General features: G+C 37.4%; 1 protein-coding gene across 2 annotated transcripts; it reads left to right on the top strand.

Moving 5' to 3' along the window:
- Positions 1 to 1872: 1872 nt before the first annotated feature.
- LOC140937631 (uncharacterized) lies at positions 1873 to 10522 on the top strand. Of its 2 annotated transcripts, none has more exons than XM_073387187.1 (2): positions 1873 to 2037; positions 9588 to 10522. In XM_073387187.1, the coding sequence occupies exon 2, from the start codon at positions 9597 to 9599 to the stop codon at positions 10395 to 10397; it is 801 nt and encodes a 266-aa protein (XP_073243288.1). In that variant the 5' UTR covers positions 1873 to 2037; positions 9588 to 9596; the 3' UTR covers positions 10398 to 10522. The 2 variants fall into 2 exon arrangements, with proteins under 2 accessions (XP_073243288.1, XP_073243287.1); XM_073387186.1 differs by lacking the exon at positions 1873 to 2037 and adding an exon at positions 7589 to 7649.
- Positions 10523 to 14750: the final 4228 nt, after the last annotated feature.

The following is a 14750-nucleotide window of genomic DNA, read 5'->3' as shown; positions in this document are numbered from 1 at the left end:
TGATAATCGCAGCCGCAATACATGAACAGTGCTACTTCTTAAATAATTTGCCTACACCAAGTTACATGCATGAAGACTTGCATAGACTCCCTCAGTTACCATCAACTTCAAGGTACGCCTTTTTAAAACTTCAACATGCTCCTTTTTCAGCGAAGCCGGCAAAATAACAGTCTTATTTTGCGCTTCCTTTAGTTGTAAAAACGAATTTCATGGTTAAAGATAAGGTGAAATAATTGGAAATAGGAGATGAAGTGACATAGGTGTGTTAGGTGTGCTACTGATCGAGCGTCTTCCCTATTTTACCTTTCTTAATTTTTTATGTTTGCTAAATGAACTTAACTTTTCATTAGACCCGTGCAAGAAATTCGCGACAATTTTTTCCTTTTCTAGGATAAAAGTATGGGAATCTTTATTTCATTTCCGGGGCGTGCAAAATAGAATAAAATATCGTTTATATTGTGAACTTGAATGAAGGCTTCATTCAATTTTAAGGAGAAAGGACTGACCTGAGAGTAGGTTAAAACACAGCATTCTGAGCGGCAGATACCGATTTCTATTTCCAGGTGTGACCTTAAATCCTTGTTTCAAATTCTTTCCTCTCCGAGTAACTTAAAGTAGTTTCAACTAGCCGTAAAACGGAGAACTGATGAAGAGAAAGGGAGTTAGGTTACTGAAATGAGCGCACCTTCGGCATCAGGTTCGTCAACTTAAGTACCGGTTAGGAGTTATCGACGCACTCTAAGGACCTTTACCTTTTCATTGTAAAAATCGAATCAGTTCAAGGGAATGCGATGCACCTTAATATGGCCTACCATTTTAAAGTACAACTTAGAATAAACGGCTTAAGTATGGGGAACTGTAGTTTACTTAACAATCAGGAAAAGCCTTAAAAACTTCTCAGAGTATATGAAATGATAAAACAGAATATACCTAGGAAGGCTTAAACTTCAATTGGTGGATACGTCCGAATTAATCACGTCCGTTTTCGTTTGAAATTTCTCTATGTTCTTGCTCTAACACAGATTGCAGCAGAAACGAGGGCTTTGATAGGTTAGCAGGAGTTGGCTTTATTTAAAATCCATGTCGACACGATAAGATACAGGGTAACAATTAAAGAACAGAAATTAATTTGCTGATCTAAACGCAATTGACGCTCAAATGTTTTGTTATAGAGCTGGCACCGGTAATGACAACATGTTCCTCAAAATGTCGAACAGTCAAATGTGGCATTCATTAGCCTAAATAAATATCTGTTCTGTTGAGCCTTTTAAACTGAAATGCCGTTTTAATACTTGTAAGTTTAAATCTGTGACCAGTTCTCCAGCAAGGCCCTTTTTGATCCCAGTTATAGCTAAAATCATCATGTTGCCCTCGATTTTGTTATAAATATTATGTTTTCCTCTTTCTTAAATCTTCAAAGTGATAAAAATACCAGTCCAATAAGCTACCTACTTTGTCGTAAAGGCAATTTCATACTGCTTCGATATTTTGAAATAATTAGGCACACTAGAATCAATTGGCAGAAAATGATAATGTCAACAAAAGTACTTAAATACACGGAAACCTTTTTCGTTTAATGATGTATTGTTCGAGATAAATGGTACGGTCAAAATATTTTTCTTTTTTGTGTTGCCAGATGTTAATGAAAGCGTCTATCTTGTTTCATTCGAGCACTTTACCGACTGGAGAGTACAGTGAATAGAAAATTACAATTTACAAACCTTGTCAAATTATATTAGTTTGCAAATACTCGGAAGCATTCACCACCTCTTTGGCACGTTTTCAAACAATTAGGATTTCCAATTTCCCCGAAAATGAACACTTTTAAGGGTCGTTTAAAGGGCTTAATGATTCCAAGCTGTATAGCGCATTTTGGAGCTAATTGTTTCTCGATCGTCGTTTTAAAACAACAGGGATCACTTCTGTCTTCTTCTTTTTCTGAAATTTTCAACAGAAACCCGCAGAATTAGTTTAGTGATATTGCGCACCGTTTAAGGGTTCCGAAGACCATTGTTGAAACAATAATAGATCTTAACGGTAGGTCATATATTTCTTTTTATTGTGATAGTCAAGAGAACCTTTCCACGATAGCATTAAGCTTATATTAGCTCTTACTTAACCTTCAGCTCAGTAGAGTTCTTTAATTTACCCCGGCTATCGTAACAAGGCAACGCGCTATTTTACATGTTATAGTTATTGAAGCCTCAAGTGCCGCACATTGCCGGGTCAAAACGCTATCATACTATCTCCTTCACTGACACCCAGTCAGTACCTTTGAATTAATGAAATACGAAGAGAGTAAGAATCGATATTGAACCAGAATTTTATCAAAGGCCTGTCTTTTCAACACGTCACTTTGATTCTGAAATGCAACATTGTCCTAAATCTTCATTTTCGTTTCATTGCTGAACAGTTTGTTACGTTGACAAAAGAGGCAGATCATTGAACTGCAATTTTCAGTGTGTTCATCTCATAGACTTCAGGGTGCCCTGATTATGTTCGTTATAACTGACTTGTACTGACGCCCTTAAACCGAGGACTTTATTTTTTCACATCAAAACTTTTGAAACTTTTCAGTTTTACAGGGCAAGTAAGTATGCATGTGGCATCATTTTTACATGAATAGCCAGGAGTATGAGAATAATTACGATAAATATTAATTCTAGAATTAATCAAACGTCCTATAGTGGCGGAACCAGACCTTGAAGTAAAAGGAATATCAATTTACTGATACTTAGTTATGTCAAGCTTTATTGGGCAAGATCAATTCGAAAAAATAAAATATATAAAAAAAATTGAAAATATACAAACATAAAGAATTAAAGCCCAAAAGGGATGGGCACGAACGGGACACTCAGACCCATGCGGGGTGCCTACCTAGGAAAATATAAGGATTTAAAATAATTTTATATATAAAAAAGTAAAATTTAGTTGGAGGAGGAAAGTCTAATTCTAGAAAAATGTAATTGTAAAATTGTCGTCTAACTGTATAGGAATCTAATAGTATTAAAAAAAGAAAATATATATATATACATAATTTTATATGATACGTATTCAAGTTAGTGACATGAACATTCGCGAGAGATTGACCATGAGCAGATCGACCATCTCCACATCAAAGACGTTCATTAAAAGAGAGACTACAAATTCTTTAAAAATTTTTTAATCCAGCTAAGAGAGGTAAAACCACTAGGGAATTCTTCATTGCATAAGTTGTTCCACAGTTTCACAAGACTGCGTAGTCAGCAGACTGACTATGACGTGTAGGTGGATGATTGTTAAAAGTTACGTAATTAGAAACGTCTATATCAATGTAGCCGTAAATAGCTTTGTAAAAGAAAACAAGATTCTTGACTTCTCTATCGTAAGCAAGAGGCAGCATATCCAAGGTGAGCAGTCTCTCCCCATATCACATCTGGCCTGGCTTCAAACTTAAAATCCATTTGGTGGCACGTCTCTGAACTTGCTCAACCTTAACCTTTAGTGACTTCTGAGCAGGAGACCAGACTTCAGTAGCGTAATAAAGGTGGGACTTCACAATCGCTAAATACAAGGACCTTCTTACTGCCACTTTAGTTGACAAGGGACATGATCTCTTCAGCAGAGAAAAGTTTGTTTGCTTTTGCTGTAATCAGGTGTAAATGTAAGCCCAGATCCTTCTCCTCACTCACGCGCAAACTACAAAATTGTTGCGTAATAACTAAACCGGAATGAAGGTGAATTCTTAAGACTCCATACACCCAAAAGAACGTACATCTGCAAAGCTGATCGTATTATATTAAAAAAATAAATAACTTGCACCAAAAACACTATATCGATAGAACCCAAACAGAACGATCGGATTTGTAGTTGCTGACAGCTGTTTCGCCATGCATTATTGTGGCTCCTCAAAACAACGTAAGATTATTATTATTATTATTATTATTATTATTATTATTATTATTATTATTGGAGAGATTTGGAGTCTTTTTTATGGCAAACGCAAATGACGGGTGACTCATGAGTTGACACTGATTTCTCAAAGTAGAACTGATGAACATTATTTAAACCGTACCGTCCACCGTAAGTCACAAAGGAACATGCCACGTCAAATTTTTTAAGTGTCAAACCAACAGAGATTTCACTCTGTATTTAAGGAAACCAGACTAGTCACTACCAAGCCGCTCTCGTTTTCCCATTTTCTTGGTATTTCTAAACGAATAATTTTAATAATAATAATTTTAATAAATTTCTATTTCCTTATTTTCGATTATTTTTCTAGTAGTTGCTATATGTTTTGTGTCATGAGCTTAAACAAAGGATTCGAGATGTGCCAATCGTGCTAAAGAGACTTTTATAGCATTCATTTGTAAGTTTGGTAAGAAAGTTGCTTGTTTTGCATTCATCCCCAAAAACCAAAACCAAGTACCCTGAAGCCGCTGTTAAGCTTCTCTTCTTCTATTCAGCGTGTTTGTTTATCTGTTAATTTTTTTTTCTTTTGGGGGGGAAGGGCGGGGGCGGGGGCGGGGGAGGGGGCGGTTTATTGAGTTTTTCAGTTGGTCGGATCGAGAAAAAATAAAGGTGAAAGCCGTTCAAGGCAAAATATGTAGCGTCTTTTGGAAAAAGCCGAGTAAGAAAGTAGAACTTAGTCCGGTTTTCTTAAGCAATAGTCCACACTTTCTATGGGTTTATTGCAGGCGTGATAACTCACGCGGAATATTGAGAGAACACGAGAAGAGCTTGTAAATCACGAGACGAAGGTGAGTGATTTACAAGCTTTCCTCGTGTTCTCCCAACATCCCAAGTGGGTTATTACGCCGGTAAACCCATAGAAAGTATGGTCTATTGCTTTTATAAAATAACTTTAAGTAAAACGGAGTCGTTTGTTTTTTCTATGAGTTTACCGGCACAATAAACCATAGGTTTTTAACCAATCAGAACGCGCGTACTATCTTAGTTAATTTATTTAACAAATAGATTCAATGTTGCCGTGCATCTGTTCAGTAATAGATCACAGAAGACGTCAAAATGTGGTAAAAACATCAGTGACACACTCGCCTGCGGCTCGTGTGTCACTTCTTTGTTTTTACCACATTTTGACGTCATCTGTGATCTATTACCGAACAGACGCACAGCAACATAGAATCTATTTGTTAATTATACAATAATGTGAATACTACGCGCGCTGTGATTGGTCGTTGCCCATGATCTATCAGAGGACAGATACATGGATGACGTCACGGAAAACTTGTTTTGATTGTTTTTTTCAACGTGGCGCGCGGTTTTGAAAATGTTTGTGAGATTATTTCGGATTAAGGCAAGTGAAAGCCTAAAAAAACTTAGCAGGAGCTGTTTCCGTGACGTCATCCATGTATCTGTCCTCTGATAGATCATGGGCAACGACCAATCACAGCGCGCGTAGTATTCACATCATTGTATAAAATGTTATATACCTATGTTATTTTAACTGTTTATATATTTACTGAAATGACAACTTGAAGGCAATTAGCCTATCCGCTGTGTGAAATGGTCAATCGGTTGCAGAGCGAAACTGCCCAAATCGCTGGTGTCCTCATAGTTAACAAAACTATGAGCGACTGAGTTAATTTCGCAAACTTGACCTAGTTTTAAGACCTATACGTTAGTGTAATAACTTCATTCTGTGATGATTAGTTTGATCAATAGTTATACCGCATGAAAAAGTAATAATGCATGACCTGTCGATATTTTAATGGTTAATACATGAAGGCAGAAGAAAAAATTTTCAACTTGAAAGGAATTCCTTCAATGGCCGGTCAGACTCATTATTTACCCTGGCGTCACACCTTGTAAAGCTTGGGTTGCGATCGACTGCGATTTCAACGGCAAACTTAATTTAGCCTGGCCAAACTTCAACTGTTTTTTACATTTTCGGCTTCTCCAACCGTGAAGATTGTCTAAGTAGCAAATATCCCACCGAAAATAACAAAATAACTTCGGGTTTTCTCGAGTTAAACGTACAATTTTTGCCACTTAGTTAGTTAAGGGTTCCTGAAAAGTACAGTGTCCAAATGGTGGGTAATAAACTGAGTATCGAGGAAATATTCCCGAATGAACATTTCAGGGGTGTAGCTTACAGTACGCCAGTACTCAAGTGCGTTCCCGTGAAAAAAAATGTCGACGATAAATAAAAGCCAACTGACAAAATAGAAAAACAAAGCACAGGAACTGCAGAAAAATAGGGGATAGTTGGCGAATGGAGGAGATGCCCATGTAATTTCCTTTAGGGAACACTGTCAAAACAAAACGAGGCGTTTTTCCCGATTTTTTCACTGGCGACAATTGGCTTCTGCCTGAAAAACACTTACTTCGGCATACTGATACAAAATTAAATTAATGAAGTCAGCCGCGTAAAACCGATTTGGGAGATTAAGCAAGGTTTATCTGGAAAACTTTGCCTAGCTCCCAAGTAATATTTAGGTACGCTCCTGCATGTATTTTACAGGCATTCAGAGGATTGTCTGATTGTGATGCATATTCTTACGGCCATCCGGCTTACCATTGTGGTTTACGTTGGGAAATTAAAAGGTATCTTTTAACAAAACGCGACTCAATTTAATGCCAATTTCCCCAAGCAAACAATAGCTGGGAAAGGAGGCAAAATCCAAGAATATTTTTTTCCCCACGATTCTTACTGGATAACTGTTCCATTTAAAGCCAAATTTCCCGCAACGTCCATGTTTTCGACACCCGATACTACTTGTCAGGAAAATATATATTTATTTGATGTTCAGAATAAAATGTCTAACATCATGTTTAAATACGTAATTTGCTTGCTGATTTAGGTTCCTTTTTGTGTGTTTAACTACTTAACACGTAAACGTGGTAGTGGGTTTAATACCTCTCTTCAATTAACTACCGTTTCTCTATTATTAAGCGTGTCTCCTTTTGAAAATGTGATGTTAATTTCGTACAACCACATACGAAATACCGCTCTGTAGGGATCAATTATACTTACATTACCAACAAAGCATTCTGTTGAATTCTTTGTGGTTATTTACGTAAATGAGAAAACCGAGTCTCTCGAAACTTCGCGCGCGAAACACGACTTCTTGTAAGGAAAATCGAACTCTCGACCGAATAGGAGATTTAATAATTTTGATCATATTGATACTCAACATGATTTGTTTTAAAATAGTCTTAAAATGTATTTAGAAGAAAAAATTGCCTACAACCTGTATTTACGGGCCAGAAGACTGTGTCACCTGCAAGCGTATAGGAAGGAAAAATGAAAAGATGAAAAATAACAATACCACAGGACAGAACAACTTTCAGCATGTTTCAGGAAGTTGCCTTTGAAAAATTCCAGATAAAAGAAAACAGTTAAATTAATAATCCTCCTTCATTTCCCAAGAATTCAGCTGACAAATTTTTAATGAGCAAAAACAGCAAAGATATGTTTACAAAACCAAACGTGCCCACCCAGATTCAACGCAAAGCATCCGAAGTGCTTTGTTGTCGGTGCCTTGAGGATTTTAATGATTAAAAGAAACGCTTATTGTGAAACGTACGTGGTAGCAGACAAATGTCCCATCAATGATATAAAAACCCCTGTCGGACGCGTAAAATTCAGTCCACTTCTCATACGGTTTGATAACGACTGTGTTAGTCAGTTTGACACCTTCCTTGCGGTAAGTATTTTCTAAATGTTCATTAACAAGTCACCTAAGTTGTGATGTAAATATAAGTTCCAAAAATGTTCCTAACATGGCCTTCCACAAAAATATTCAAAAGGCCATCGATTCTTGTATTCTTGTTCTCTAGGGTGTAATGTTGGTCTTACTCATACGCAAAGAAGTGCAAACGCGTTCTTAGTTCTCAACCATGTCAGTGAAATATCACCATTACGTCTATATAATAGATGGTCGTATTAGAATCTTATGATGATTTTGTTATCTATAGCTCATACTATACTAGAATAGAACTTAAATAAGTAATTCAGTTGCTCTGTCGGTAGGGTTCTTTTTTGTAGTCTTTACCCAAGGTTTAATATTGATCGTTCCAACGTCAAAGTGAGTTAACTACCGCTTCGTGTATTATTATTCTCCTTTGAAGAAAAGCAAACTGTCAATTTATTTTTCCTTTCATCTTTTATTATAAAACATTCAAAAAGGCAATCGATTTTTTGTTATCTTTCGGTTAATTGGTACCCACTGTAGGTTGTAATTGTGGCCTTAATCCTGCAAATAGATGTACACCTTCATTCCACTGCTAAGCAATAGTGTCATTATAGATAAAATTATTTCTTCGACTCTTAAGCATGTGAAGTACTGTTGTCAGTATTTCAGGTATTTGGTGGTTTAGATAGCAAGTGGTCACATGAAAAGTAACATGGTCTCCAACAGTTCCTCACACTTTAGTTTTAAGCAAAACGTTGGTCAGGAACAGATTTTCCTTGTTTAATTATATTCTCTTACAGTCATAATGTGAAGGGTTGGACTCAGCTATTTGGGAAAGCCAATCGCTTAGACTGCCGATAAAACGATTTGCGGACTGTACGTATGGATTCTCTTTTTCAGAGTCGATAAGTGAATGTGGTTGAATTCGATGTCTGCCAATTGGTGTCCCTAAAAAAAAATGCATGACTCTACGGTGTTATCTAAATCTTTCTCGTAAAGCGTGTTTTGTCTGTCCGATGTCTGACTCGGCTGGTGTATTTGAGGTGCTCTTACATAGGCGACATGTAAATAAGATTTTTGGATGGGGCACAAGTGATCGTCTGCTTCGTGAGGTGGATTTGTCCTGTGTTTTTACAGTAAATGGTCGTGATAAAAAACCGTCATAAATGAAGGGCAAGTTTCGCATTCCTTGGAGCTGCCTTTTCTTATCGTAGATACAGTAGGAAACACAAGGAGCATGAACAGAGAATTACTTCAATAATTCGTTTATTTTAATAGACTAAGTCTGTTTACGGTGAAATGGTCTAGGTAACTTTTGTTTTCAACACAGGCCTAAATGAAATCAACTCAGTATAAGTCAAACCAGTTGAGGAAACCGACTGAGAAAACGAATCATGAAGATCATGTAAAGGAGACTGGGATTGTTTCTTTGAAGCTATGTGGTCCTGTTGGGCTGGGTTCTTCAAAGCTGGGTTAAAATAAAGCAGGGTTAGTGCGAAATTTGAATTCAGATACGAAAGCTTAAAAAGCAAATCCAGTGTAATTTTTTTGTCTACAATTTGATGATTGGATGCTCTAGAAAGAATAGAGAAGATTATCCGAGAAAATGCTTTTGAGAAAAAGAAACCCGGACTAAAATTTAACCGCGGGTTAGCTCTACCGGCATTCCAAGAACTGGGCCTAGGCGAAGAACGCTTTTTTTGCAGTTTTTAGACCGGTATGTTATGAGAAGTGTGGTTCTCATGAAGTTTGATCCCACATTCTTTTCTTGTTCCCTTCATGACAATTTCAACTGAATTAGTTAATCTTAAATGATTTAAAATTGTTTGCGTACTGTTTGTCATTCCTCTTATTATAAAGCACTTGTGAAGAGAGGTTTTAAAAAAGTTTGCTTATGAATCTCTTAGCGTTTAACGATTTTTTTCTGTTGTCTCTTCTTATTCCCCACAGGAAAAAAAGATGAAATTTCTTGGTTGCTGCCATTTTCTCCTTCTTTTTATTCCGTTCGCTTCCTTAGAGACCTTCTCAAGTAGCTCCTCCTCCGAGCCTTCGTCCGGCTTTCAGGAAACCTTCGAGAAACGTTGTCCACCTGGCCTTTGGTGTGGTAAAAAGCGACAAGTAACCGAGGAAGAAACAAAGGCGTCCCAATATGATGAAAACCAGCACCCCGACGGAAAAATCCTTGATAGCAACTTAGCTGCAAAGACGAAAACACAGTTCAAGAACCCAAACGAACAAAGAAAACAGCAGGTGAATGTTTTCGAGAAGCGCTGTCCTCCAGGTCTTTGGTGCGGAAGGAAAAGAGAGGCTAAAGATCTTAGTAGCAGTAAATCAACTGAGAGAGTAAAAGTGGACAACATGGCGTACCAGTTTGAGAAGCGTTGCCCCCCTGGGTTGTGGTGTGGCAAAAAGCGCGAGGTATCTGATCAAAATCTAAACAACGCTCCAACAACTGAAGACATAAACAGGCAAACGCGAATCAAGACCTTCGAAAAGCGCTGCCCACCTGGTCTGTGGTGTGGAAAGAAGAGAGAGGTGGCAGATGTTGTCAGTAATAGAAAATCAACTGAGACTGGAGACGTAAACAACATGGCAGGCCGTTTTGAAAAGCGCTGTCCTCCTGGGCTGTGGTGCGGTAAGAAGCGCGAGGTATCCGATCAAATTTTAAAAAACGCCGAACACACGGAAGACATGAACGAGCAAACGCCAATCAAAAGTTTTGAAAAGCGCTGTCCACCCGGTCTATGGTGCGGAAAGTAATGACGTTGATAATCTAGCAGCTATGATAGCTAATAGATCTGTAATTAATTTAGTTACGGGTAAATGATAATCAGTAATATTGGAAGATATTGTTCAATTAAAATAAAAGTAGTTACATTTTTCAATGTGATTTTTCAAGCTATCTTACGCTTACAAGAAAAGGCTGTGGATTTAAAGGGGAGGGGTGGTATACAGTGTAGTTTACATCAGTGACGCGACTTGACCGCGGGAGGCCTGTGGTTTAGCTGGTAGAGCGCTGTAAGCCAAGTCATCAGAATGCATGGCGAAAAGGATCATTCACTTTCTACTTTCAGTAGCTAAACTTCCTCTGCAGGATAACAGAGCTTAGTACTCCCAACAAACCAGTGATTTTCGTTCTCGATTTTAACGGTATCTGGAGGGAAAATAACGTCGTAAGATAAACAAAAGTTTGACCCTAAACTGATGACTTTCAAAACAAAGGAATGATTTTGAGGAGATGAATGAATTGTGAAAAATTATTTGAAAAGGCAATTGTGGGCTGATGTTCGAATTTTCAGCCATTTCTAGAAAACTAACCGAGTATTAAAGTGTCAATGCTATATCTTACAAATTAACCGACCTTTACATTTGATTTTTAGTCTCGCTTGCGTAAACAGCGAGACTATATACGAAGAAAAACGGCTTGCAGATTATGAGGACACAAAAGGGAAATCATGGTCCCAGGCGTTCTTAGCGGGACGGTGGAAACTGGGAATAAGAATCGTTGGGCGACCGAAGCCACACATGTTTTGCGAAGAAGGCTTAGGAAAGATTAAATTTAGAGCTTTTCCAGAACAGGTCGGTCCACGAATTCTATCGCTTGAAAGTGTTGATTAAATTAGAACAAGTGAGCACTACTCACTGGTGGAAAAAGAAAAATAAGAATCTTAATTAGAAAAACTGCGATGGTCGGGTGTTGTAAACTTTCATTGTATGCAAATGGATCCTGTAATGAGCATGCACTTTATTTTCGGCAATGATTGAAATGACGTGCCATGTAAAACACTTTTTTGATATCTGGCAATGATGAGATTTCTCTGGAATCGATTCCCTTGAATTTTCGTGTATTTGTACAAGCGTATAGCCTGCGACCACAGACGTGTTTCTGGTCGTCGCTAACATGCGTACTAAATCAATTCAAAAACAAATAAAACGTAAATATCCTGAAGTATACTCGAACGTCGATAAAGTAGGAAGTGAAGTGATTAAATCCTGTTTCGTGTAGAATTAATCACCTCCTCATTAATATCTCGATCTAATCTCAAAGCAAGCGAGACTTACCGCTGCGTTCTTGTATACTTAAATCCACCGGAGGTCGATTGCAACATTATCCACTCAACAAAGAAACTTGATACCAAGCAACTTTGATTGCTATGCTTCACATACTTTTTCACAGAGATGAGGTAGTAAAAAAATGCAAAAACACTTAATAGCTTATCTGAGGATTGACGAAATGCGAAAAAATAGTGATGAGAGAAGAGGGATACTCTAGTCTGCAGATGGACTGAAACTAATTTACGCTACAACAGAAATAGATTCCGAGGCGATTTTCTACCACTTTTATAGGTGGTTCGGATGAAAATCGCCCATCCCATAATATTCTTAACAGTGCGACAAATAAGCGTGCCTCAGTTGACATGCAAATAAACGATGGAACAAAGAATTGACCCTGGGGGACACCCTGGGGTGAAAATTTCAGGGCTACAAATAACTCATTATAAATCCCACTAAGCGTTAGCGTTAGGGAATAAGTTAAGAAAAGGAGCCTTAGTAATGAGAACCAGGCAGAAAAAAGAATCGTTTTACTTCAGTGGGATTCGATATCACCCGGCTACCTTCGGATTGTTTAGATCTATCGTCCGAAAGTGGATTTTTTGGTTATTTTCAAAACTAATTTTCACGTCAGATTTAACTCTCTGCTCTACCATTTGTTTCACATTGCTACTTAGCACGACAACGTTGTATATGATCCTTTCATAGCTGGCGTCTTCCCTCACTATGTTCATTTACACATAACTTCCATCACATCACCCTGTAATTTCATTTAATGGCCAAGATTTCATTTACTTTTCACTCTTACCAGAAGGAAAACAAAATTATTAGATAATTCAAAAAATAACTGTGTACAATGGGTAAACCTTGGAAGATGGTCACAAACTTTATTCATCAGTCAAATTTGTTTTGTGTGGGCATGTCATTTTCGGAGACATCTGCAAGATCGAGTCGGGGACAATATGAAATGGAATTCACCCAGAGCGCGCGGTGAATTAAGAAAACAAGAGCCTTATAATCTTTAATCTGTTAAAATTATGTGTAGGCTTTTACCATTTTCAAAAGTGTCAGCATAAATCCTATTCAGGTAACGGGGATCTCGTAGTAAGATTAATGCCAAGTGAATTGAAGGTCCTGGTTAACATTTCAAGCGCCGATCGAGTATTCTTAATTAATACAAAAGAAATATTTACATCTCCTTCACATTTGATCTGTTGGCATGTTGAAAACTGAGTTTTGAGGGAATCAGTTGTTGGATACAGCAATTACCTGGACCTGATAACATTCCTCTTCCCGTAGCTTTAACATTTTCGGCCGTAGGAGGCAGGGGTGTAATGCTACTACTGTACAAGATTGTAATATAACTGACTTGTTACTGTCTCTGAAACAACGCTGGTTACGGCAGAGCTTGCAATATTCCTAACACTTGCTTCATTGAATCAGCCTACTTCACCGATTTACAAAATTACCTTAAAAGAGTAAAGAACATCACGTTTCCCATTTGTAATTATTCGATCCCAGCCTTTTATAGCAATCGGCCTTTCAAATTTTGCTGTGAAAGGACAAAACAACACAAGTAGCCGTAACAAAGGTTTTACAGGGGTCAAAAACAACATTTCTTAGAAAATGTTCATTTTCGTTTATTTGGTGTTATCCAGCCCCACAAAAATTCGTTTAGAATTAGAACGGAGAAACCAAAAAAATAAACCAACGGTTTTGAGAGTAACTTCATAATATGGATTATAAACAAAAGAAAGTTCAAATTAACGCTCTTTGTTTCTCTTAACGAGTCAGAATGTAAATAATTATGCATTAGCCTCAAAAACATAATTACTACTTGTTTTGCCTTTTCGCTAAAATTTACAAAGAGATTAACAACGCGACAATTTTCTCTTCGTTGAGGACGCGGTGAAAACCCTCACCTTTTAACGTGGGTAATAAAAAGATTATATTTTCTTTGCCAGAAATTATTTTCCAAAAGTCAATTTTTCACCCTTGAAACCAAAGTAAATCTATGTCGCCGAAAAACCTTGACAAACCGTTACTTTTTCTCCCCTGAGTAATAAATCATTTAACTGCTTCCAGCAGAAAGGAGAAATATGGTCTTTGTCTCACCAGGGATAAATTCACCTGCACCTCAACTTTGCAAAGACAATTGATTTAAGTTACAAAAACAAACTGTCCAAAGAGTTCTTCCGAAAGAATCAGAACGTGTTTTTATTGTTGGTTTCCTTCCTTCCTTTTCTGTCAGACTCCATGAATATTCTTCACCTGAAGTACTTCAGGTACGTTAACTTCCTTTCAAACCACCTTAAGCAGCAGATTATCCTAATATCATCCTACTCACTTTTTCTTCTCTTATCACACCCCCGGGATCACACCACTCAGAAGGGCTTGGCGTTAAAATTTAATTAAGTGAAGTTCGAATTAGTGATCATTACTTGTTCCAATTTACGTCAAAAGTGTAATCGAATAATCTATTAGCTAGCGGAAAATAATTGTAGCGATGTTCTAAATGGCTTTGACAAGTAAGCATGCCTGCTCTAAAAAATAAAGAAAAGAAACTGTTTTGTTCAACAGTGTGATTTGGCTGTTTTTCAAGAATGGACAAACGAGTTAATTGTTCGATTATGCCTTTTCAGTGCGATTTGGCACTTTAAGGTCCTATCTACGTTTGACCTTTGAGCCAAGGAAAATAAATAGTTAATTAAAAAGCCGAGAAACAGATTAGTGCAAAAGTTCCGCAAGTCAATGAAATTGAATATTTCAACAGTTCGACAAAACGTCTTATTGGTATTCCTTTTGAAAAACAATTGCAATACGCACTTCTGTGAATCCACATGGCTTTAACGAGGAGGGCAAGAAATCTCCTTTGGAGAAAAATAAACTTGTTATTGTTTTTGTTATCTCTGAATATTTGGCGCCAATTCCATTTCTCCTCTCACTTGCGGTTTCCTAAATCTTCAAGTTTAGAGGCTGAATCACGATTATCTAAGCCGGTCTGTTTACATTTGAGAAAAAGCTGAATCGTTTGGATTTAATCCATCAAAAGTGGGACGA

This window comes from Porites lutea, chromosome 5 (assembly GCF_958299795.1).
Source record: "Porites lutea chromosome 5, jaPorLute2.1, whole genome shotgun sequence".
NCBI lineage: Eukaryota > Metazoa > Cnidaria > Anthozoa > Scleractinia > Poritidae > Porites > Porites lutea.
This window is presented reverse-complemented; position numbering and strand designations above follow the sequence as displayed.

Bases quoted from the DNA above. Each gene is read 5' to 3' on its own strand.
- LOC140937631 (XM_073387187.1), top strand. From the start codon at position 9,597: ATGAAATTTCTTGGTTGCTGCCATTTTCTCCTTCTTTTTATTCCGTTC.